This window comes from Argiope bruennichi, chromosome 8 (assembly GCF_947563725.1).
Source record: "Argiope bruennichi chromosome 8, qqArgBrue1.1, whole genome shotgun sequence".
In the NCBI taxonomy this organism is placed as follows: domain Eukaryota; kingdom Metazoa; phylum Arthropoda; class Arachnida; order Araneae; family Araneidae; genus Argiope; species Argiope bruennichi.
Window position 1 is genome coordinate 53214281 of NC_079158.1, and position 26292 is coordinate 53240572.

General features: G+C 29.0%; 2 protein-coding genes across 2 annotated transcripts in view; one reads left to right on the plus strand and one right to left on the minus strand.

Annotated features, from left to right (window-relative positions):
- LOC129981528 (uncharacterized) overlaps positions 1–20224 on the plus strand; it is a 35231-nt gene extending 15007 nt beyond the window's left edge. Inside the window, exons 2-4 of the mRNA XM_056092390.1 lie at positions 8021–8094; positions 14457–14808; positions 18556–20224. Of these exons, the coding sequence (XP_055948365.1) occupies positions 8021–8094; positions 14457–14808; positions 18556–19490 (1361 nt within the window). The 3' untranslated portion in view covers positions 19491–20224. The remainder of the gene's footprint in view (positions 1–8020; positions 8095–14456; positions 14809–18555) is intronic.
- A 1431-nt stretch (positions 20225–21655) lies between these two features.
- LOC129980634 (testis-specific gene 10 protein-like) lies at positions 21656–22867 on the minus strand. The gene has a single exon (XM_056091014.1). The coding sequence runs from the start codon at positions 22865–22867 to the stop codon at positions 21656–21658; it is 1212 nt and encodes a 403-aa protein (XP_055946989.1).
- Positions 22868–26292: the final 3425 nt, after the last annotated feature.

Consider the following 26292-nt stretch of genomic DNA (forward strand, 5'->3'; position numbering starts at 1 on the left):
TGTGCACAAAATGTAATATTTGTAGCTTTTCGAAATATATGACTAATATTATCTGAGTATGGTAAGAAATTATTGTTAACCTTATTCATTTCTTTTTTTTAGTAAGAACATAAATTTGATAAAAAGCGTATGTCGAATCATACAAATTTACCACAATTTGAACTATGTGTCAATTTGAATCACGAGTGATGGCCTGGAAAGTAAAAATAAATATTATTGCCGAAAATTACATTTAAATAAAGCTTGTCCCATTTTCTTTTTTATGGCTATAGGCAATATCTTCTAACTTACATTCCACAAAAATCTATATATTTCAAAAATTCGAATTAGTCTATTTAATGGCCATTTTCAATGTCACAGTCTGTTGCGTTTAAATCACAATGTTGCGTGGGACCTCTCCTAGATACGTTATTCTATTGCAATTGACCAGAATAAATTTTGTCGAAAATGAGAAGAAAATCTGATTTTATAAATATTATATTGTCACTCCATTGAGGATTGGAAATGTCCACTGAAAATTCAGATGATTTTCTTATCGTTTGAGCTAAAGAAGTCCATGCTAAAATTAAATCACTTACTGCGTTTGCAAGATTTCTAGCATGCTTATTTTTTTAAATTAACGAAAAGCTAACATTTTTTTATGCTTCTACATGATGTAATTCTAAATTTTGCCTTGCAGTAGTGCCTAGCTTATAAATTATCATTGCTATAATTGATTATAAATGGTTAGTTTGCTTTGAAAGCTTAAAATTGTAGGATAAAAAAACTGTTCATTTTGATGAAATGTTCTGATGTAAATAAAAAACTTTATCCTTATTGGTGACTAGGCCTAGGCTTGCAAATCGATGATTTAACAAAAAGAGATAAAAGAATATGCGTTTGCCCTTAATGGAACTTCTATAAAACCACAAGGTTATTAGATTTATTTTTATTGACTCATAATAAAATCTTATCATTTCAAAAGTTGAGTTACTAACTGATGAAAATATTTATGATTGTTGCATTCCAACTTTTTATATCGGAATGACAGCATTATAGAACTAATTTCCTTTATTTATTCATTCTTTATGTTTTAAACATTTATTCATTTCCAACAAGCATCGTTTATGGTATAAACCTTATTATTTTTCTTAAGTAATTTTAATTATTCACATTTACAAATTTAAAGTTTCCTTTGCAAAAAAGCATTAAATTCACTGCGATTAATTTTTATGTTTTTTTAAATAAAAATCCAATCGATTGGGGTAAACCCAGGAGACTAAAGAAGACACATTCAGTTCTTTTTTTTTCAGTTAGGTAAACAAGCTCCAAAATGAAAAGTATGGTAGTTCAGATCATGGCAATAATTACCAAAATATAAAGGAATTAAATCAAAAGATCATTTGACATATTAACCCCTTAAAGGACGATTTTTTTTCTAGTCACGGTATATTAAAAAATTTTTAGGATTGAGATTGGCTTAAGAAAAGTGATTCATTTAGCTTATTGGATAAATTTTATTTGATTAATTAATTAATTTGTTTAATCAATAACTAGGTAAGAAATCAAGACACATCATTTTATATGAGATAAGGAAAAGAAGCCGTCTTTTTGTAAAATTTGTCTGAACTTATGACCTACATAACTTCACCAAAGATTGATGAATTTGTTGGGAATATTGCTCTCCATGGCTCTAGAAAAGGTTAATAATAATTGGGAGAAAAATGGAATCCCAAGGATTGCGGGACTCGTACCAAATTTTTGCTGATACAAGTTCAAAAAAGGAGATTTGATCCGTGTTGCTGTTAACCGAAGAATCAAATGATACTGGAGAAATTAAAAGGAAAATTATTAAAAAACGCAGGGACGAAAAATTATTTCATCATATTTAAAATGTTATTCTCACTAAACAAGAAAATATTTTTATTCCAATTACTACTAGATTAATCAGATCGTAAGAATCCTAAAAAGCATGTAGGCAAAGATTTAATCATCAAAGGCTGATATGTTTGTAATAATAATAAGAGTTCTTTTAAAAATAGCTGGTGTGCATTAAAATGAAGAACGGTTGAAGTGATTCTTTCATAATAGGACATAATCCCAAAAAAGAATTATACTTGTTCGTGTTCTTTTTCTAATTCTAAATAATAATATACTCTGAAAACTCTTATTAGCCATAAAAAGCAAACAATTAAAACCTATTTCGACATGTATTTCATAAATCCCTACTTAAAAATTTTAAATCGAAATATGCTACAGATTTCCTCATTCGAAAATCGTTACAATCTGGAATTACAATTTTTTTTTTTTACTAATTGAAATACTAGAATAAATACTTTTAGCGCATGATCGCTTTTAGAGTCAGCAAAATATTACGAATAAATTAGAAGCTTTGAAAGAATAGTAATTGATCGATTCTTCAAACAAGCTTCTGTTTTGTCTGACTGCCATAATTGCTTTTCACGGTAAATTTGCTTTGTCAGCAATTTAGCTGTTTCAGTCGCTTATTATCTTTAACAATGGCTCTTCCTTTCGTGCTTTCACATTTACTGCTAAATAGCGTTTAACATCCGTTTGTAATTGCTTGTTCCTTTTATGTTTTTCTTGTATGGAAGAAAGTGCATTTGATTCTCAGCAAGTATATCTTTTAAGTCTCGTATCAGAGAATGATCCAAAATGTACATGAACAGCAAAGAAGAAAATGCTTTTTAAAAAGCTGTAATAAATATAATGGCCCATTCATGCTCTATTGCTGGTGAACATCACTTGAGCCGCACCATTTTAATTTTACTATTCTTACATTACTATTCTTCTTACATTACTTCTTACATTACGATTTTTAATCCAATATTATTTTTAGAAGCAACACATAAAATTAATCAATTTATTGTAAAGCTTAAATATATGAAAGTTATGGGTATTAATTTTTTTTTCTTTGCAGATCAGTAAAAGAAAAATAAATATCCATTTTTAGGTGATAATATCGAAAAGCTAGACACTTATCAATTTGAGAATATAGTGCAACAAGCAATTAATTCTTAATTTCTATGCTGCTATTTTTAGATCATAGTTGGTCTAAATATTGTGGAAATGTAATTTTTGAAATTTTATATTTTCCATTTCCTGCATCTGCTCATCAGAATTAAATACAACTAAAAATATTTCAGTCTAAAAGGAACATGATTTAAATTTTTAAGTAAAAATTCCTAGAACGAAATAGTTTGTTTTTGACTTCTAAAAAATTGGTTATAAATTATTAAATAGCAGATATTTGGTTTGTTGCTCTCCACTTTCCCCCCCCCCTTGTTTAGAGGAAAGTGGGGAAAAATCGCACTATGTGAACTTTAAATTTATTATCTTCAATTTATTTAACAATGTTCGTTATTTCAATAATTTGTTCTTTATTTTAGTAAAATAACCAAATTTTAGACCAAATTGAATTAATATTTACATTTATATTTATAGAGTTTCTAATACAATGCTTTTACTCCTAATTCGCAACTTCCTCTCTTACTGCGTGGAATTACTCGCCATAGGGTGGTAATAGCGGGTAAATGAATATTTAAAAAAATTATTACTGTAAAATGTAATTGGTTGCTAAAGAAGAACTGAATACAAATAATGAATGTTGAATATTGATTAGTGAAAAATTAATATTAAATTTAACTTTATAAAACTCCATTAGGTGCGCGAAATTTCCCCTCTTTCCTCAAAAAATATATTTAGAGAAATCACTGAAGTAGTAAAAAAATATTGATATAGAGTTTTCAATGAATTATAACATTTAAAAATCCTTAAATCCAGCTATCCAATAACATAGCGAACACGTTTAATCTGAAACTGATCGAATGAAAGGTAGTTTGCATCTTTATATCTAAAATTGTAAATCTGCTTCAAATTTTGGAACAAATCTGAAAATGAAAACATTTTCGGTCTCGCGCCTAAGTGAGCAATATGATTTTACGAACCAGTGTAAGAACAGTTTTTTTTTAGATTCTTTTAGAACAAAATGGGGATTAATTTTACTTATATTTCCTCTGAAACAACTCTTTCGTTTTCTAGATTTCTCTGAATATTAGTAAAAAAGAAATTCGTTTTTAATTTAACATTATTTGTTTATTAATTCTAAGAGATATTAAATAAAAATAATTATTAGGATTCTAAGAAATTATGGGGAAATGTATTCCTAGCTTTAGCTCAAATATATACATATTTCTTGGATATCGTAACGAATTTCTAATAGAAGAGAGATAACAAAACAAAACAACAACAAAAAAAAAACAGAAAAGGCTTTCTTTGTAATTGGTGACCGGTTAAGATAAAAGTCTTCTGTAAATGTAATAAAAGAGAAATTTATAAACTGTGCCACTTTTTTTAAATCATATTTATGTTTCTTTTACTTGTTTTCTGATACAACGAAATATAAATAAGTGAGCTTCTACATCATAATGTTACTTTTACTAAAGACCAGTATATAATTTTTTTAAGGCTATCTCAGCGTAAAAATTATATACATTTTGGTTTTCTTTCTTAACAAATGGCAAGTTAAACCGTGACCTATTGAACTTTTTGCGCTGAAATTCTTTTTTCTTTTAAGAAATTCTACTTTTAATGATACCATTTCATTATTCTAGACTCAAGTACACATTGGTTTCATCAACACTTCCTTTACCTTTTAAAAACATCGCAGGTTAGCAGATTAAAGAGTATTTAAAACGGTTCACTGCGTTAGGAAGGAACTGCATAAAACCGTTTTCCTATTCCGTTGTCTTTTTAGCTTGAACACTCTTTATTTAGGTAATAATGCAGACGATTTATAACAAAAGGAATTTTTTTGAAACTTCATAAAAATTGACTTCAGTAAGTTATTTTTTTTTATTTCTACAAATTATCTTCAAATGAGTCATTGATAATTATTTTCCTGGATAAAATTCGTGTCTTTATTTGGTCACTAATTTGTTCCTAAGAAATGATTGGAATGGTTTAAATTTAAAAGATTACATTTATTTTTTAAATATAAACGGTAAAGTTTTATTTTAGAAATTTAAATTAGATAATTGTTACGACCCTTTAAAAAAATGCTTCTGTTAATGTTCTGTTTCTATTGGATCATTTGTGAAGTATTTTAGTTTTATGAATGCGCATATATTATACATTTAAATGCGTAAGTAAAAGTAATATTGCTTGCTGCCATACGCATATGTCTTCATTGACTTTTTGCTCTTTCCTTTAACACTGTATTCACATTTGCTTATATATTGAGATAGTATTATAAGAATGAAAATGCTCTATTGTTCCTTTATTGGGTGCTATAATGTAAAAATAGAAAGTGGTCAGGCATGCGAAAAGATTTTTCACATAATGATTTAAAATTTATAAAAAACTGATCGATAAAATTTTGAAGCATCATCAATATTGCATTATGTTTTTATGACAAACAGTATTTACAGCATATATTTGTGTAAATTAATTCATTAATTAACAAGAAAAAAATCAATAATCTGATGAATAATTCAAATAAAAAGAACATGATATTTATAAATTCAAAAATTTGTAAAGACAAATTAAATTAGACATGTTCTAATAATATTAACGAGAAAAGCGAATTCAGATTTAGGAAACGATATTAAATAAATAAAACAAAGCTTAATAATTTATTATGAAAGCCAAAAAATTGATTAAAATTTTAATCTAAGAGCTATAGTCATTTCACCAAAGGAAATGTGAGGTAAAAAATAAAGAATTATTTCAGTCAATAAAAAATTATTCTTACTGTTACTTGCAAACGATTCGAAATTTAGACACGTGTTACTTAATTATGTAGATAGGAAATTACCCAGTTTAATATATTTATCTAGAATTAAATATTCTTATTCCACAAACAAGATGAAAAACATTTTCATTGGTTTTCGAAAACTCTTGTGTTACTATACATATTGTGAATTACTTCATAAATTTGTAAATTTATTGAAATAATTTATGATTTTGGTACAGTTAATGATAAACTGCTAATAAGGCGTATTAATTATGATTAAAAATTACTTTTTAATTATTAGGAAATGTTAACAAATTGGCTTTAACCTGAATACGTAGTTGAGTTTTGAATCATATTGATGAACATCAATTCGAGGAAAGTTATAGTAAAATGAATTGATCATTCTATGATATCTTAAGTTTTTCTTATAAATTTTGTAATATTTTTCCAAACTGTAAGCTTTGTAAAAGGAATACGTCAAAATTATTCTAAAGTGAAATATTTTGAAAAACAATTATCTGTGGTAAATGTTGCAATTCTTTGAAAGTTCCAGAACCGGAACATTCCTTTACACGTCTTACTTTACAGTTTTACTATGATTAACTAATGCTTCATTTCAAATTATCAAAAGAGCTTCATCTGCTTCAAGTTACGTTGACGTTAGGACAGTTGTTGACAGAAAATTATTTATTGCCATTTCCAATCCGATCAGTAAATTATAGTATAAACATATTAGAGAATTAATAGGATTAACAGTCATATGACTTCAGCGGCTGACATCAATATGCTTCAAGTAATCGCTTGAATGTAAATTCAGCTTTACTATGCAGATTAACATAGCATTTTCAAATTTTGGGAAAAACAATCATAGTGACATTTTACTAAGTAATGAAACATTGTTTTGAAAGTTGGTGAATTTGAAAATTAACAAAAAAAGCCATTGAAATATCAATTTTCCTTTCATAAAAGTTTATTTACAAAATAAAGTAAAAGAATATAAGAATGTTAAAGCATGTATTTATAAATAAAAGGAATAATTGATGGATTCTGATGAGTAAATATATTTTAATGACTTTTTCTTAAAATGGTATTTTTTTTTTCAAATTGAAATGTATTTGAAATTGTGCGTGCATCTTGAAAAAATTATGTAAAATTTATAAAAAATCTGAATATATATTTCATATTTCGCATTTTTTAAATTTGTTAAAAATCAATTCAAATTCAAAAAAGCAAAAAAATTTTATAAAAATTTGATACTTATGCAAAAAAAGTATTTCTGAAAAAATTTCTTTTTGATTGAAATTGCAAAAAGTACACGATATAATTTCAAATATATTTTTCAATGATACTAATAAAAATAAAAACAGATTTTAAAAATTGAAAGCGGTTCAAATTAGAACCCGTAAATTTTTTTAAGACCAATTTTTTTTAAATTTTGGAAAAGTATTTTTGTATATAAAAAAAGAGCTTTTAAAAATATTTTATGAATTGATTTACTAAATCTATACAAAAGAAATTTTATAATTTTGCATTAATAATTTGTAAATTAGCTTTATACTATCCACTGTCCTCTCAAAAAAAACTCTTTTTTTTCTTTAAAAATTAATTGAATATGTGAAATTAATAGATTAAAGTTGGCTAGAATTACTTGTATTATACAAAAGCAAAATATATTTACAATAAATTGTCAGTTAGTATTTCATTTTTCTTTAAGCAGCCTAGAGACAGTATTTTTGGATTTTTAAATGTAACTAATGATTTTTTCAATGTTATAATTTATATTACATCATGAAAATTATTTTCATCTTGATTTTCCAATTTCGATGGGTGATTTTTTTAATAGTTTTTATTTTCTTATAAAAAACATTGTATTTTTTTAATATAGGAAACTGAATATGTGAAATTAATTGTATACACTTACTTTTATAAAGAAATGGCTCATATTGAAACCAATATTCTTCACGTGATCGCTTTCTTCTTTCATTGCAAATCAAAAATCTGTTTTAAATAGATCAAATGTCTTGTTATATCGTATTGCCTTGTCATAATTGCTTTTCATGAAATTGAAGCTGCAATGTGAATTTAGATAAGTGAAGCTGTGAATTTTAATAATAAAATATTCATAGCGAATTTCAATATTTGTTTAATATTTAAACATGATCATATGTTTTATTTCAACTTCTCCTGTAAGAATTCCTTTCAATTTATTAAATGCTCATCCAGAAAAGCTAATATCTTTTAATATAAGTTGCATTAATTTTAATTCATCGTGCTTCCTTTTCGCAGGTGTCGTTGCTTGGGCAGTAAGTGCGGACAGCGCTTTCCGTAGTCCCGTGGCCAATAGCCTCCGTAGATCAGATGTAAGTAAGATTATTATTTTTTTTTGGGGGGGGGGGGAGCTTGCAACTGCAATTTCTGTAAAAACTGATTTTTCGAAGCAATTTGGTTTTCTCAAAGGTTTATAAATGTGTTTTAAATGCACTGTTTGGAAATAAATAAATAAATAGTTTTCTCTGTACACTACGCCAATAAAACTCCGATCGATTACAAAATTGTATTTAGAAATTATTTACGTTCAAAATACTTTGTTCGTCTGTACTGATAGTTTAAAAACGCTAAAAAAAGTACAACAAATTAAAATTTGGGCAAAAATTTTAAAGTTAAATTCAAATAAATAAAAATGAGGATCCATATATTACTATATAACTTTATACAAAATTGTTTTATACAATATTAAATTTAGATGCTCTAAATTGTTTACATTAACATAAATATTATTAAATTATTTAACTTTGGTGACCAGCTGCTTCACCGATATTATTGATTACATAAGGTTTTAAATGAATCTTTTAGTTTCAGCAAAATATTTTTACATTTCAAATTTTGATGAGCATGTAACTCGCATGATTTTTGAAATCTTTTATAGTTATATTCATTGGACTATAAACCTTTTTTACTTTTTAAGAAAAGTTTTAGTTGTACCCATAGTTTTCAAAAAATTTGTTAAAAACATTCAAAATTGGTGCAAAACAATGGAAGTAAAAGGTTACTACGATAAAATATTAGTAGCGACAATGAAAATATTATTGTAAAAGATACTTAAAATTATCTTTAAAAATTATTTAAATTTAGATAAAAATTATTCAGACAAAACTGGAATTATTAAAAAAATAATAATGTTTTGAATTTAAAAAAATATTACCCACTAAAAATTAAAAAAAATTACGCGCTAAAAATTATTTTCGTGCTTAATATTTTGAAAGTAATTACATACTATTGAATTATGAATTATTGAAAGTAACTGAAAACTAAAAATTATTTTCGTGCTTAATATTTTCTGGGATTCACATTTCCATCATTCAAACTAAGAGGCAAATTCGGCAACTATAGTCTCTCATGTACAGCGTAAATGGAAAAAACATTCTTCATTTTTATTAAAAATTTTTAAGTAAAATAATTTAGTATATTGACGTGAAAATAAAGCTGGAATATTTGAAAAATGTCAAATCTCAAGAGCGGTAAAAATATAAAAAATAAAAAAAGCTTGAAATAATTTGAAATCTGCGTGAATTGCCAGTTAGTTTAAAAGGATATTGAGGCCAAGTTTGGCGAGTTATGTCAAACATTTGCAAGAAAGTGCAAAATTAAAACTCGGGTCAAAATACAAAATAAATAAACGCTGCGATATTTAAAAAAAAAAAAAAATCTTAGATTTAACTTGGGGAAGAAAAGCTTTGATTTTTTTAAACCATTTGTAGAAAAAAAAACCCACATCCATAGTGATGGCTAAATAAAAAAAAAAAGGCTAATATAAATGATTCATAAGTTTTAATAACATTTTTCGTTCAAAAAACCGTTTATGCACAAACACACATACACAAAATATTTGCATAAAACCGTCCTAAAAGTATGCATAGACACAAATAAAGAAATTCAAGCCGTCATCAAGTTTTGGTGACACTACTCAATAGAATTGAAGGGGTATATAATTGCTGATATATAGAGAACATCGATAAACGATGCTTTTGAACCTATGGAATGAATTACAATATCATTCGGATGTGGAGGGTGCAACAAGCGAAGCACACATCGAACAATTGCATTTATTGTACCAGATACTTGGGGAATCTATGCATCTTTTCATGCTTCACCTGCATTTGTAAGTCTAGATCAAGGCTTTTAAACCCTAAATGAATTATTTATTTTAGTTCTGAAATTCTCAGTGATATAAATTTGAGATTTGTATATTTGTATTCATTTCTGTTCTTCATTTCATCTTTATGTGTGTATATATATACAGGGTGTCCCAAAAAAATGTATACACATTTTAGCAGCTGATAACTAAGTTATTTCTTCTTTCTTTACGGACTGAACCCATTGAACCGAGTGATGGCAGACAGACTTGAATTTGAAGAAAGGAAATTTATTCTAAAATGCTACTGGAAGTATGAAAATGCAGTAGAAGTGCAAAGACAATTTAAGAGGGAGTTTAACAAAGAACCACCTACACGAGTTACCATCACTCGAATTAGAGATAAGTTTGAAGCTGATGGAACTGTTCAAGACGTCCATAAACCTGCAACAGTTGCTCAATTGAGGGCACCATTGAACATGAATGTACGAATATCCCAAGGGAATTGTTCCATCATGTGTGCTATTCCATCGCTTCGCGTTGTCAGCAGTGTCTGGAGCAGAACGGACATCAGTTTGAGAACATGCGATAGCAAGACAATAGAATGATATTTGTAGAATATTTTACATGTTGAAAATTAATTGAATTATAATAAACCCCAAATTTACAATTATTTAAAGTGTGTATACATTTTTTGGGACACCCTGTATATATATATATATATATATATATATATATATATATATATATATATATATATATATATATATATATATATATATATATATATATATATATATATATATATATATATATATATATATATATATATATATATATATATATATATATATATATATATAACAGCCATAAAATGCTATATTTTTGGATAGAAAGAATATATGTTTTCTAATTCTCTTTTCAATGCACTTCTTTATTGAGACAAGAGTGTTCCTCAATTTCAGAATTCTTGATATAATCATATCATTACACATTTTACTACAATCTAAACCCCCCGGCGTCTTTGTGACCTAAAATAGTCCCACTTTCACTTTCGAGACCATTTGGAATCAAACTCTTGATATAAAAAATAAAATTAAACGAGAGGGTCGTTTGCCCTCTAAAAGGTCTCAGAATAAATCATGACCTGTAACGCGGAAATATAACTATAGCTTTTGGATAAGCACAGAGCAAAATATAGGTCACCTTGAATAGTTATTGCCCTTGAAGACTGTAACATTTTCCCTTTCAAATTCTTCTTCAAACTACGCATAATTTCGTAGTTTAAATCTGAATGAATGGCAATTTCATATTCTTCGTCTATTTACCAAAACGATGCAGTGAAAATGCGAGAGCAGTTGTCGAACACGCTTTCTTCCCTGGATTATTTTATTCGAAAAGTAAAATAACGGTTTTAATATTCTTTAAATGTAAATATGCCCTGGAGCTGGCAAATCCATCAACCGAAAACGCCATGTTGGAATCACCTACTCTGCTCTGTCGCAGTTGTATTTGCCGCTCTAGTAACTGTCATAATGACCTCGAGAAGATACGTTCGGTTTCATGCTGAGAACGAAATCGATAAAAAATAAAAAAAAATAACAGATAAACATGCTACAAACTTATTTTCGAAATTTCGCTTTCTAATTCTTTCTTAAACGTCAACAGGAAAACAATGAACTCTCGTAAACTGATGCTAAAAACTCCGTTTTAGAATAATGGGACAGTAAAAAAAAATATCATTTTCATTTTAATAAGTAAAAGGAAAAAAAATTGTATTTGAAAAAGGCTATTTTGTAGCGGTTTCTTCCGTGTCATTTAAACCAAGTAGAAATAAGTGCACGTATTAGACTAATTTCTGGAACTAAGTTGCCGTGCAAAAATTCAATTAATTCCTGAAATTTAAAAAAACTTTCTAGTGTGCACCTGATTACGTAAAAAGGTTATAAACTTGGTACTGCTTACTTCCTTAAAGTTAAAAGAATAAAGAATGAAAAAAAATGTATTGTTTTCTTTGATATAATCAATTAGATATTATATTCAACATAAAATATTCTATAAACTAAGCGTGACGCAATAAAACCTATAATTTAGTAAAAGTTCCGGAAATATGTTTCATGGGAAATATCTTCAATATTTTACTTTTAAATATAAGTAAAAGTGATATTTTTTTTCAAAATTATAATTTTTTTTAATACTATTGTATATTTTATCATAAGAAAAAAGTGTGTAATAGAAATTGTGCATTTTGTTTCAGTTTTATTAATGAAATTTTACTTTGAAAGAATATTCTAAAATTTTCCCCTGATTCTGTTACAAGATTTTTTTAAACGATTTACAATTTGAATTTGGTGAATCAGAAATCTGATTCATTTATTTAAGCTATCCTAATAGGTTGTAAAAGTGCTTTTTTTCTGAAAAATGATATAATTTTAATGATTTAAAAATAAAGTCGGAACTGTAAATTCTAAAACAATCTTTGTTTTTAATGTAAGTTAGATGGAAATGCAAATACAGCTGTTTCAGTATTACAAAATAAGTAAAAATTAAACCAAAAATAGTGATATTTTCAACCGGAAGTTTTTTTTTTTTCTTCTTATTTTTCCCATAAAAGTCTCCAAAAATAATATGTTTATATTAACTATCTACCTATCCAGCCGCAGTTTGTTCATTTCAAGAAATTCTGTTTAAAAAAGTCTGAAAAACGACATTAGTTTCTTGCGGAAAACTTTCTCGGAAAACTTAATATCTCAAAAAGATTCTAATGTAGATGTGGGTGCCCCTTCGATTGGCGACAAATTTCAGTGATGAAGCACTTCTTCTGGTTTCCATAATGTTTTGTTTTCATTGACGTTACTGTTGGGTTATCTACCGAAAATTTTTAGTGCCGATCTTGGCGTCTAAAAAAATTGCCAAAAAATCAAGGGGCACCCAATTGTAAATATTTACCCCCAAAAATAATTAAATAAAGTTTTTTTATATGCATGTGTCAGACACTTACGAGGGTATAATAGACAGCGGATTTTAAGACTTCTTTTATTTAGTTTGTTTTTAACAGACATTTTAAGTTCAAAACAAAGAGAAAATTCAACAAATTCATTAACAACAATTTTAAATGCTCATGAAATATTTATTAAAATAATTTTTATCTTGAAGTCTATTATTTTAAGTAACTAGAGTGAAATAGAATTATTTATGTGAAATAAAAACTAAACATTTCCATTTTTTTAAACCTATGCTATTTTTCATGACTCTGAAAATTTTGCTAAAATGTTATTAATTAATCAGATTTTTTTTCAAAACCTAATGATAATATATATAATTTTTTTAATTGCGCATTTTGAAGTATATTTCATTTATGAGGCTCTAACAAGAATTTTTATGCGTTATTTTTTAAATATTCGTTTGCAAAACTAGTCGGATACCTTAAATAAATTATGATCCAATTCTAAAATGTATCAATTTGTAACATTTTTTTTTATTTGTTGCCTGTAACAGTTATTAAAATAATTTTAAAAAAAACCATTCTTATTTTTAGCAAAAAGAAATCTTCTAAGACTAAATTCGAGAATTTTAAGATACATTTTTAAACTAACAAAATATTATTGTTGATTAAAGACTTTTGTTCGCATTACCTTTTTAACATAATTTTTTTTAAAAAATCCATTGATAATTTTGAAACATTTTAATCATTTTCTGAATTTTTGTGCAGAATAGAGTTCGCAAAACAATTTATGAAGAATTTGCTTCCTATACTGTTCACTTATCATATGTTGCAAAACTTAAATGTCAACTATAATATATGAGTTTTACAAGGGGGAAAAACAGCATATAAATTGGAATAAGATTTTTGAATCTTAGGTCTCGATCTCAGGCTGGGCAACGAATACTTTTAAGAGACCATCTTCTCTTTATATTCTTTAATATTTATAGACAAAAACTGATAGAAAATTATCTTACTTTACATCATTTTATCAAAATCATTTTTTGTTTGTCATTGACTCATTTTTAATTTCTTGTTTTGTAGCACAACCGCCTTTTTTAGACATAGTCTCGAAAATCCTGTTCCGTAAAGAATAGCTGGGGAGAAAAAAATAAATTATTGAAACTTCAGCCATTGAAATGATTGAAGCCTTGTCCAAATTGTAACAAAGCTTTAACATCTCACTGCTATCATTAGTTAATTAGTACAACATAAATAATCGAATGTTTTCGCAGCTTTACATCAATGAAACTGGTAAAACTTAACGGAGCAGTGCATCATAGTGACTCCTGCTGCCATCTACCGACGCCAAAATCAAATGCTTAAATTTATTCTGCTTCAATTTCTCTGACATCAGAATTACACCATAAAATCTGGTTGATTCTTAAATATGCGAACGACTTTCAGATAAATCTTTTTTACCAACAAGAGTGCTAAATTAAATTTTTTACCAATGCAAAATGTCGCATTCTTGACAATACTAAATGCCACAACTGCACAATACACAACTTCTTACAATGCAAAATATCAAATGCTAAATTAGCATCAAATAAATATTATCAATACTTCTTTTCATATAATGTGATTATAAAATTTTCCCATTGCAGGTCAATGTAGAACCACACGAAGAAGACATTTTTCAAATATTGGAAGACCGACATGACTTGTCCTACACACGCCATCCGGGGTCCTACACGGAAGATGACCGGGACTTTGCCAGGGCGGATCGCAGACAGAACGTTCATCAGAATAATTTCGATGACAATCCAGAGAAGGATCCTCTGTATATAGTGCATTTCGTTCCCTCACCGAAACCCAAAGTAGAAGTTAGCACTCCAGGACCTGATACTGCTTCCACGGTATCGAGTGAAGTTCTACAGAAGATACTCTCAGCGAGCAAAGGTGCGAAGCCTGGAACCCCCCAGTTTGTCGTCTTCGCCCCCGTCCCCGGAGAAGAAGGTGAGAAAATAAATCAAAATGTTCTCTTCTCGACTTTTTGTGTTTTGACACAACCTGGCGTATTTTAGATGCCAGAAATTTTTAAAAAAAAAAAAAAAAAACAGAGTAGGGATTTGGGACGTCTTCCTTTCCATCGATTGGGATTAAAATTTGATGCTGATTTGTAATTGTGTACCAAATGTTAATATTGCATACCAAATGCCAGTATTACATGCCAAATTTTATTTGCGTGCCAAATGTCAATATTGCATGCCAAATTGTATTTGTGTAACAAGTGTTAATATTGCATGTCAAATTTTGTTTGTGTTCCAGATGTCAATATTGCATGCCAAATTTTATTTATCTAAATGGTTACGTTTTCGAGTTAAATACGTTCATATACAAAGCCTGCTAATCTAGACTGGATAAATCCAGACGCTGCCTAGATCACTGAAGTCTGGATTGAATGGAATTTTCGTAATACAAACTTCCGATGATAAAACTACAAATTTCGGAGGGTGTTTTTTTTTTCCATAAGTATATACATTTTCTCTTAAGCTTGATTTTAGTTTTAATAATACTGTATATGAGTCGAACTTTATTTAACTTACGATCTGATACAAGATTAAAAAACAAAAATCCTTGTAAGAAATTAAACATTATAATTTATTAATTTTACTAAATTCCTGCAAATCAGCTTGTCCAAAAACAACCACATTGCACACATAAAAAGAATCCCTCAGTACAGCTAGTACAAAATATTTCACAATGCGTTACTGTTAATTAAAAACAGTAGTAATTGCTAGTAAAAAACTCAGCGAATCAGCAAATACAAAAAAAAATCTACACTAATACATTCATATTAATACACTATAATACTAATACATTCATAAGCTAATACGTTCATAACTTAGTTGACGATTAAAAAAAACCTGTACATTACTGTTCCTTAACCAGTGGAAGTGGTCCCCACCAAACTTTCTCGCATACTCTCTCATAAATTTATCATGCCAAAGAACGCTTTACATGGCATTGGCGTGCAACATTTGCGAAACTTTTGGCGTAAATTTAGCATTTTTTATAACCTATAGTGCCATCCGTGGCGATTTATTTGGAGATTAATCCCTGGAATGCGGTTAATAATATCCACAAATCGAATTTGTTTTTAGACAATCTTTCTCAACCGATTGAAACAAACATTTGACATAAAACTGCACTTGTAGTCATAAAATCCCGCGCCAAATTTGATACATTTAATTAAGTTTCTGAAAGTACAGACCTGCAGACAGTCAACCAGTGTTTGGATTTGGCTCAAAATGTGACAGTGTCTGCACTATAGATGTAAAATCAGTGTGCCGAATTTTATTTATTTTTTTTCTCTTCGTTTTATAAGTATCGTGTTAACTTATATTCTAACAGCCTAATAGGCGTATTTCCCCAGAACAGATTTCCCAGAACAGACTCAAAATTTTATAGAAATCTGCAAATTTAGTGTAAAGACCGTATGCCAAATTTCAATTCTAGCTCAAAGCGTTTTAGATTTATCTTTGTCACAGATGGACAGACGGACCTTTTCCAAAAATGTGTTTTTCAAACTCAAGGGGGTCTAAAATGGGGAGATTCGTCAAAATCTCGAGTTCGAATTTTTTGACGATTACTACATTTTCTCTATACTGCAAATATGAGAAAGTAAAAATCCCGGCTATAAAAACATTGTTAACCCTAGCAAAACCAGGATGGTACGAAAAAAAAATTCCCAATGGCGAATAAAAGCAACCCACAGTACAGCTGTACTTAATAATAACCTCACAATGTATTACTGTTAATTAAGAATTTTAAAAGAGAAAAAAAAATGTTAAATTCTAAACAAGACTATAACACAAAATTTAAAAAATTAATTCTACTAAAAACAAAAATAACATTTTCAGGCTCTCTGGAAAACGTTCTTAGTGTTCTTTAGCTTTAAAGAAGACTGATGTTGTTCTATCGCACCTCAAGATCTACTAAAATTTGTATGTTCTGCATTTTTTGCGCATGCTAAATTTCCTCCTTTTTACGTTATGTTGTTCACATGGATATGAATCACCAATGAAGAATTTCGTCCAAAATTTGATATAAATCTGCAATTTTAGGGTTAATGCCTCAAAGTATAATTTTTTTTTACCTTTAATTCGTTTAATTTTTACTTATACAAAAAATATATTATAATCGTCAAAAAAATCGACTCGAGATTTTGACAAATCTCCGTGTTTCAAACCACCTTTAATCCGAAAAACCTAACGCCGGCGCCCTTGCATAGGGATAGCGCCTCTTCCCGTATTCTGGGCGTCCCGGGTTCGAGTCCCGGTTCGGGCGTAGTTGTTCTTCGTCTGTGTTCTATCTGTGAATGTGCCTTCCTGGAAAAAGGGGTTTTGCAAGCGTATGTGTGAGTGTCATCTTCATATGAGCTAGAAGTCAGACCTCTGTTCTCGGGTGCTCAGGGGTCTTTACCCTCAGAATCTACTGTACCCCCCTTTCTGTGGTAACGCGGACACGACGTCATCATCCCAAAAACACTTTTTTGGTTTTATATCACTCTACCTGTGAACATAATTCAAAGTTGCTTTAAATTTAGCTAAATAATTGAAATTTTGGTCGTGGACTTAAGACGAAATTTACACATTTCTATTATATTTTAAACCAAATACATTCCGAAGACATCTATCTGTCTGATTGTCCGAATATAAGTTTACACGGTAACTACAAAAGAAAGAGAGCAAGATGAATGCAATTTGATACAGAGATAATATCTAAAGTATAGATATGCGTCAAATTTGGAATAAAATCCAACAAGGGGTTGATCGTCTATCGATTTGTGCTTTCACTAGCATGCAAACGCGATAACTCAAAAATGCAATGACTTAAATATATGAAGTTTGATTTTGTGATTGCAATTTTAATTCTCTGTCAAATTTTATATTTCTATAGATTGGGGAAAAATGCCCGAATGACACTTTCAGTTTTCTAGGGCGTATGTATTAATCGCATCTCAACGAATATTAGCCAAGGAAATCGCCAAATATCTCCTAAAGCGATATTCGCTTAATAGACACTCTCATAATTGTTGTTCGCCAGTGGCATGCTTTTAATAATACACAAGTACGTTTACTAAAGAGTATGCAATAAAATGTCGTAGTCCACTTCCTATGGTTGATTTCGTTTACAGATTTATTGACAGTGACGTTTGAAATATGAAAAATTCACGTTGTACAATTTTTTACGGTCACAATACCAATTAAAAGGTATCGCCTCGTCGATTTTCAAGCAGAAGAATATGAGTATGGCAACCGTGGATCATAGTATATTTTCTAAACGTTTACAAGGCTTTAATTAAAATTCGAATTTAGGAGGAAAAGATCTAAAAAAACATAGTCTTTGTTTACAATCTATTATTCATTATTTCCAAATGTCTTATTTCATTTAAAATTTTCTTCATTTATAATACTAAATAGAGCTGACTTGTTATTGTAGTAAATAGAATCAGAATTTAAAATTTTGTCGTATATGAATAGCAATGCATTTTAAATTGATAAGGCAATTCATCTTACTCTGTAATGAAAACTTTTTCATTTATTTTATTAAAGCATATCAGTTAAAAATACAATTCAATATGATTTTCTATGTATTTTCAATGAGCTTCTTTCACTTAGAAAAAAATGAATTTTAACATAAAACTTTTAAAAACTTATATGTTTTACATTCCATTTATATCATTTCTTTTCTTAACAGAAAATAAAGGAGATGGAAATGACTTGACTGGATTAGGAGCGTCAGGATTGAATTTCTTGTCTAGACCTCCAACAGCCAACGCTGAATTGGATTATGATTATGAAGAAGAACTTCGAAAATACGAGGAACTCCTAAACTCCAAAGATGATGTCAATCAGAAAGATAGTTCTAGACTCGGAACAACGACAGAAGATACCAAATATCAAAACAAAATCCACAAAGAATCATTCCAGGTTGTAACCAAAAATTATTCCTCTGGAAACGTGTTCCAAAATGCCCAGCAACCTCAGAAGCCAAGATCTGCAGGTTCCAACATTGGCTTACACCTGAATGAATTTAGTCATCAACCAATACAGCGGCAATCCCAACCCCAAAAAGTTCCTCAGTCTTACTCACAGAGTCCTCAGCCAGTTTATCCAGAGGCAACACAAAGTAATTATCCACAACAGTCAAATCAGAATTACAACCAGGCAGATAATTATCCACAGCAAAGCTATAATCAGCAACAACCTCGCCAAAGCTACAATCAGGCAGATAACAGCCAAACCCCTCTTGAGAGCAGCTTCAACCAGTTCACACAGAATTACAACCAAATGCAATCCAACTACCAGCAACCTCAACAGCAAGTCTCAGACTATCAAGCTCAGAATGCCTACCAAGGACAACAACAACCAACTGCAGTTGATCGATCTGGACAATATGAGCCTCTTGGTATTAGTCTTAGTCTAGGAGGTGGTCACGGCCATGGTCATGGGGCTAAGGGACTGTTAGGTGGTGGTTATAGCCCTCTCGGTATAATTTCTTCCATTTTATCTCCAGTAATAAAGAAACCTCGAGTAAATCTGAATGGCAAACTCATGTTTGGTGTCATGTTGGAAAACGGTGTGAAATTTGGCGATGATAAAACTCATCATCATGGATATGGAAAAAAGTAATTTTCTGTAGGTTTAGAAATATTTATTGTGTACGATGTGATTTATTTAAGTGTTTTTGATGCACTCCTTACAAGAGAGGGGAAAAATACAGTAAATAATTCACTTGAAATCAATGGCTTATTTATCAAATGTGAACAAATATTAACATTTTTGTCAGGACATTATATATCTTAAACAAAAGAAGATCGAAGGGAATAGAATTTTTGCCTGATTCTTTATAGGAAAACGATTTTTTGCGTTTTTAAGGAACTTTATTGCAATGGAGTGTTTCCTAATAATTGCAATTTATTTCAAAAAACCTCTATGCTACGCAGAAATTTTTTGTGGAACTTCTGAATTTGTGCAATTTACATCAACCTTGTGACAAAAAGTTGGTTAATTTCTTATTCTGTGCTTTGATATTTTTATATTTTCCACTAAACAATAAATATTTTCAATATTCTAAATAGTACTATCAAAATAAATACATTTAGTTGATGCATTTGCTTTTATGTAAAAATTGGATTTGTATTTTGTAGAAAGCATAAATTTAAACATTATGAATATGTTTAAAATGCTCTGTTTTTGTCATATTAGCAAAGTTTGGTATGCTACTGGTGTTTTTTGTGTTCTCTTCAAGGTCTGCTTGCTTTTCTCCCTGCCTTATGTCAGCTACTTCTTAGTAACAACTTTAAATTTAGTGGTGAATTTTGTTTACTGGGTATTTAATGTATGGGAAATTTATGTTTGTATATTCAGTGAAAGATAATAAATTATCATTTTGTATTTTTGTTTAAGTATTTATTTAATAAAGAATATTTATTTATTTATATTAAACTGATATATGTCCACAGATTTTAGTTGATCTTATAAATAAATTTAACTGTCATACTAATTTTCATTAAGATTACAGTTTACACTGAAATGTATCATGTAGATTTTGGAATCAAGTCTTTTAGTCTTTTATTACAATCGATCTTATCTCTAAAAATTATAATCTTTATAGGAGATTCCATTAACATTTAGATTATTGCTAAATGAAATCTAAAGTGCAGTTTTTAAATAAGAATGATAGCGATACTACTTTTGTACTTTTCAAATATCTATTTAACTTAATAATTCTTGTCTTTTCTCATTAACACCAAATTTAATCATCACACATGGCATGATACAGCATCACAAGTGAGGGATATTATCTGTCATATGATTAAAATCTTAACAGATTAACAATGTGATGAATCCAAAATTTCACACAGTAAGATCATAGTGTATGTATCAGTCTACCATACGAAAAAATATAAAAACCTGTTGGTATAACATCCATATTAAAAAAGAAAGGAACTTAATCATTAAACAACAAATAAAGATAACTGAGCATAAAAAGAGATAGATCGCGAGATTGGCATCTATTTTAAAGCTACCCTTTGTATCTCCCAAGATGTCAAAAATGCCAAGTCGCCAAGTTTAAAAATCTAGATGACTGACAAGGTAAACAATACTTTGAATAAAGTTAAGAGGAACTACGAAGTTGGATTATTTTTGTTACCATATCGGCGACAAATTCAAGAGGCACTTAAAAATAAATGTCAACCAAAAAAATAATGATGCTTTTTTAGCATCTTTTTTAGAAATGTAATTTGTACTTTTGTGATCCATCGCCAATAAATCCAAGAAACAAGATGTTCGCTAATGTAATCATTTTGATAATGAAGCATCTTGGCAAAGCTGGTGTTCAGGACTCCGATTTCAAACACTGTTACAAACAAGAAATAAAGAAAATTGTTAAAAAAAAAAAAAGATCTTTAGTTTGTGAATTGAGGAAAGAGCTTTTATTATTAAAAGTTTGTTATGATACATTTTTTTAAAAAATATTTTCTTGGTAACTATTCTTTAAAGGTGAAAAATATACAATATTTTTGAAATAGTGTTAAACAGTAAGAATATTTAAAGGAAAATGCAAAGTAAATATTGTAAATGAAGTCATTAGTATTTGTTCGTAGATTAATACAGATGCTATACATTTTATTTTTGATTCAATTCATTTCATATTCAATTCCTTTCCTCTACTGATTAATTCATTCAATGAATTGATTTTATTTTTATGACTTATCAATTTCAAATCTTCTAAGTGAAGTTATTAAGAGTAATTTCTCCCGGAATCTGAGATGATGTTTAGGCTCGGCATACTAGCAAATACTGGATGAGGACTCATTATGTATTTCCGCCATATCGTATTCTTGATTGACTCTAGATGCTTCAGTTGTTGCTTTTTGGTCTTTATCTTGCAAATAGGCATTCAACGATTTTTCGTTAAGATTCTGTCCATCTTTCAACAGGGATGCTATCATCTGCTCTGCAAGAAAACTTGCAAAGTCAGCTTTTTTGTAAATGCTCCTCATCGCAGAAATGAACTTATTCCTTAAAACATTTCTTTCTTCTGTGACTTGGCGAAGTTTTTCATTTAGAGTATAGTTTTCGTAAGTGAGGTAATCGAGTTGTTTGTCGTCAAAATCATCTTTTTCAGGTACTGCTTGATCATTATTATTTTTTGAGCTGTAATTGCTGGCCTCAATACTTTGTAAAAGCTCTTTATTCTCATTCTCAGCATCCCTCAACAACATCTTCAGCTTATTAAGTTCTGTTTCCAAGCTTTCCACTCTTACTTTGAGGTTGGCTGAAGCTTTTAAATTCTTCCAGAAAAGATCTTTGAAGTACCATGACATCTTCTCAACCTCGTTTGTTGATGGATATTTATCTGAATCTTTTCCAAATAAGCTATCTATAATGGTGTTCATTATGTTCTCTTCCTCCTCAACAAGTTTTCGCCTTTCCTCTAGATATTTTTCATTAAATTCTTCAGAAATCTCCTCTAACGAATGCTTCCTTTTTTCCATCATATTAACCCATTCTTCTTCAGTCTGTTCTTTCAGATCGGTTGAGATGAGCCTGTGAGTTAGATTAATATTTTCTACTTCTCTGTTTCTGTCATTTAAGTTTTTTTGTAATTTTTTCAATTCATCTTGCCGAAACATATCAATTTCTTGCACTTCTATGAAATTGTCTATCGTATTTTGAGCCAATTTCTTATTAGTTTCGAGTTCTTCGATCAGGTGCTTCTTGTCTTCGTCTTTGAGAATGTCATGAGATTCGCTAAGTAGTTCTTGTAACTCTATTTCTTTTTGCATGAGTGTTCTATATCGGCTTAAAATATCTTCCTGTGCATCACTCAGTAAATCTTCAAGCTCTCTTTTATCTCTTTGATGGTCGGTGAAAGCTGCTTTCATTCTTTCTGATTCTTCTTTTAGGGCTTCTATGTACTGCTTAAGTTCGTCTTCGTTCATTATTTCAACATCATATACACCAACTGGTCCACTGACGGGTTTTTTCTTCGGGGGCATAGTTTCTGCAATGTATTTTGATGCAAACTTATTGAATGAGAAAGATCAATATCAAAGGTAGTTTAATAAAAGCTATGAAACCTTGGTTTATACTCTAAATTAATCTTTAAGAATTATTTAGAGTTAAATAAGTTTATTATTTGAAAGTTATTTTATTGGTTTGGGAGGTTTTCATTGCTATTTCAGAAACACTTTAACTATTGAAAAGTTCAAACTGATAGGAAAAGTGTTTATTGAAGTTAAATGCAGTGAAATTATGAATATAAGTTGAAAATAAGCTCTATTATGAATATAAGCTCTAAACGCGCGAAACGCGCTCAGTTAAATCATCTTCAATAAAACTCGTGATTGCAAAAATTTAATTTAATTAAATCGCAAGGATTGTAGCTCACAGGAGCAGGCTTTATCACTTGGGAAGGAAATTTTTTCCAGTATAAAAATCTCCTAATCCAATTCACTATTATTTTACTTATATAATTTACAATGTTTCTGTCTTCTAAAATTAGTTTTCTAATCTAATCTTAATCTAATTATTAATTTAAAATTAAACTTCTTTCTTTTTTTTAGGAGAAAAATAACTTTTTGTTCTTTGTTTTTAGAAAAAAGTAACTAAAAAAAACCAAGCAAAATGTTTAACTTGTGGTGAAAGCTTAAAAGCCAGTTAACAGCTACGCTACCCGAGCGATTGCTTTTATATTGTGGTCATGTTCTTCGTCTGCGAACCACAAGGTCCCAGGTTCTATCCTCGCTCATCACAACCACCACAAACTCAAACACGATAATATTTGCATCAAAAACTAATGTCAGAAAAGAACTGTTTTTCACTCTTTATGCATGAATGAATTTAACCAGCGAGAGTGGTCTCACTGAAACTTTCTTGCATACTCCTAATAACTCTTCCCCCCCCCCTTATAAAAATTTGGAATTAAAAATTATTTTCAGTGTCCCTTTTTATGCTTTTTTTTTTTACTTTAGTAAACTTTTTTTATAGTGAAGAAAAACCAAGCATACTTTTGTTCAGTCAATTAAAACCAAAATTTGATATAGAACTATAAGGTTAGTAATAAAAATACGTATCAAATTTCATTTATTAAAGTAATTGCATTTTCGTGCAAGCGAAAAGAAAAAATAAGCACAAAAAATAGACAATTAACCCACTAATGGATTTCATTCAATATTAAATACTTATCTACCAAATTTTATTCACCTGTCTCTGTGTTTTGCAACTATCGTGAATCTTTACAAAAGGATATTCGTTCAAATTTTGATAAAAATACGCAATGTGATGTTAAGTCTACATACAGAATTTTAAGCATCTAGCTCAAAACTTTTTTGAGTTATCGTATTCAAAATCAGATAGGTAGGGTATCAGACAGACAGGTATAATCCCCAAAATATATTTTTCAGATGTAAAATGTGGGGGGGAGGGATTATCATGTTCAGGGGGATATAAAATGTGGAAAGTCGTCAATTCGTAATGGTGATTATAATGTTTTTTTCGCTTTGAATGCTTCGTGCACGAGAAAGTAATTTTAAAATAATCTCATATTCAAATATAATACAAAAAAATATGAATCAAAAATGAATTCTTATTCATCTCGATTAGTCGATAATCTAAAATCTAAAACATTCTTTTTTTTTTTTTTTTTTTCTTTGTAAATCCGACAAACATTTCTAAATTGAAAATAATGAATCTCAAAAAAAAGTCAACAGGAAATCAAATGCATCAAAAATTTAATTAAAATACCCTAAGCGTTTGTCAATATTACTATAGTCAGAAACATTGTAGAATAATAATTATTACGTGAATCCGCGATCTTTGAAGAAACCAGTGATAACTCAACTCGGCATTGGAATTTTAAAAAAGACTGAGGGGAAAAAAAACGTTGTGGACAGCAGCTGAAAAGACTGTGAACTATTTTCTTTCGTGTACAAAGGCGTGTACACGACAAAAATATTGTAGGCTTAATTTGTATGTCTTAGTTTTGTCTGCCTTATTTAGATCAGTCGTTGCATTAATTTTTACAAAAAGCAATTTGAAGAAAGAATGACAGCTTAAAATATAATCACTTTAAAAAAGCAATCAATATTATAAAATATGTTAAGTCTTTAATTAGTCATAAACTGAAATATCTAATCTATTTTCACTTAATGCATTTTTTTCTATTCACTCACCTCCATTGACGAGTACCTTTCGGCCCAGTATAAATCATGTTGACAAGCATATAGAAGAAATATTTCAATGCTGGGGTACAGAGGTTCTGCGTAGTTCAGAGAATGATGAAAATTATACAAATATGCAATGCCATTTTCAAAAACTGACTTATAATAACACCAAATTTGGGCATTTGTGAAAATATTATTAATATTATTCGAATATTAAAAAGCTTTATTTTAAAACTAATTTATATGTATATATGTGCATTATGCAACTGCAAAAATAAATTAAAATAAAATTTAACTGATTAAAGCAAAAATTTAAAATTACATAAAAATATTTTTTTTTTCATTTACATAAGATAAATATTTACTGATCTATCTAAATGTAAAATACAACACGGAAAAAACTCCAATGCTTTTATAAACAATTATCAATTTGATTTGAACGTGTTATATTGCTATCTTGGAACGAAGCAGCAGCTCGCCGCCTGTTATGCATAAAAATTTTAAGACCCAATTTTGAGTTTTTTTCTTGTTCTCCATGACTGCGTTATCTCAAAATGGAGTAATTTGGAGTAAATGGAGAAATATTTTTGTTTAATTTATTTTATTCTGTATATGCAAGGTGTTTCAGTACCAAATTTATAAATTTCTAAGGGATGTAAAGTGTATTAAGGCAATGCGTAATAACGCTGAATAGAAATAAAAAACAATAAAAGATTTTGAAATAAGGCAAATTGTTTGCACCTGTCTAGTTAGAATAAAAGTAGTCACACTTGCTATCATTGTGAAATCTCTTTCAGCTCTAATATTAAAAATTATAACTTCATGGGGAAAATTTTTTTGCCAAGAATAATTGTAAACGAAAGTCAAATGTTGCTAAAGCAAAAGATCGTCGAATGTTAAAGCAAAACATGATTTTCAGAAACAAAATAATTGGAACCTAAGTAGCATAAGCACATTTCCTTTCTAATAAAGAAAATTAAAATGGAATTGTATAAACAAATTACAAGGAGTGCGTTCGTTGGAAATTTTTTGTAAATTGTCTAATAAACGCGTTATTTCTCCTCTCCCACATAAATAAGGTGTTGAATAAGTTAATAAGGCTTTAAGCAAGACAATGAATGCTACGAATGCTCGGAATTTTATTTCCAGAATCTGGCACGTAAAAGTTTGTGCCTCATAAAATGATGAAGAAAATTTAAGCATTTTGCACACATTTTTTTCCGATCGAATGAAAGTAAAATTTGACATAAAGTTGTAAT

What these genes read in the sequence shown, in the direction of transcription:
- LOC129980634 (XM_056091014.1), bottom strand. Translation starts at nt 22,867, where the DNA reads ATGCCCCCGAAGAAAAAACCCGTCAGTGGACCAGTTGGTGTATATGAT.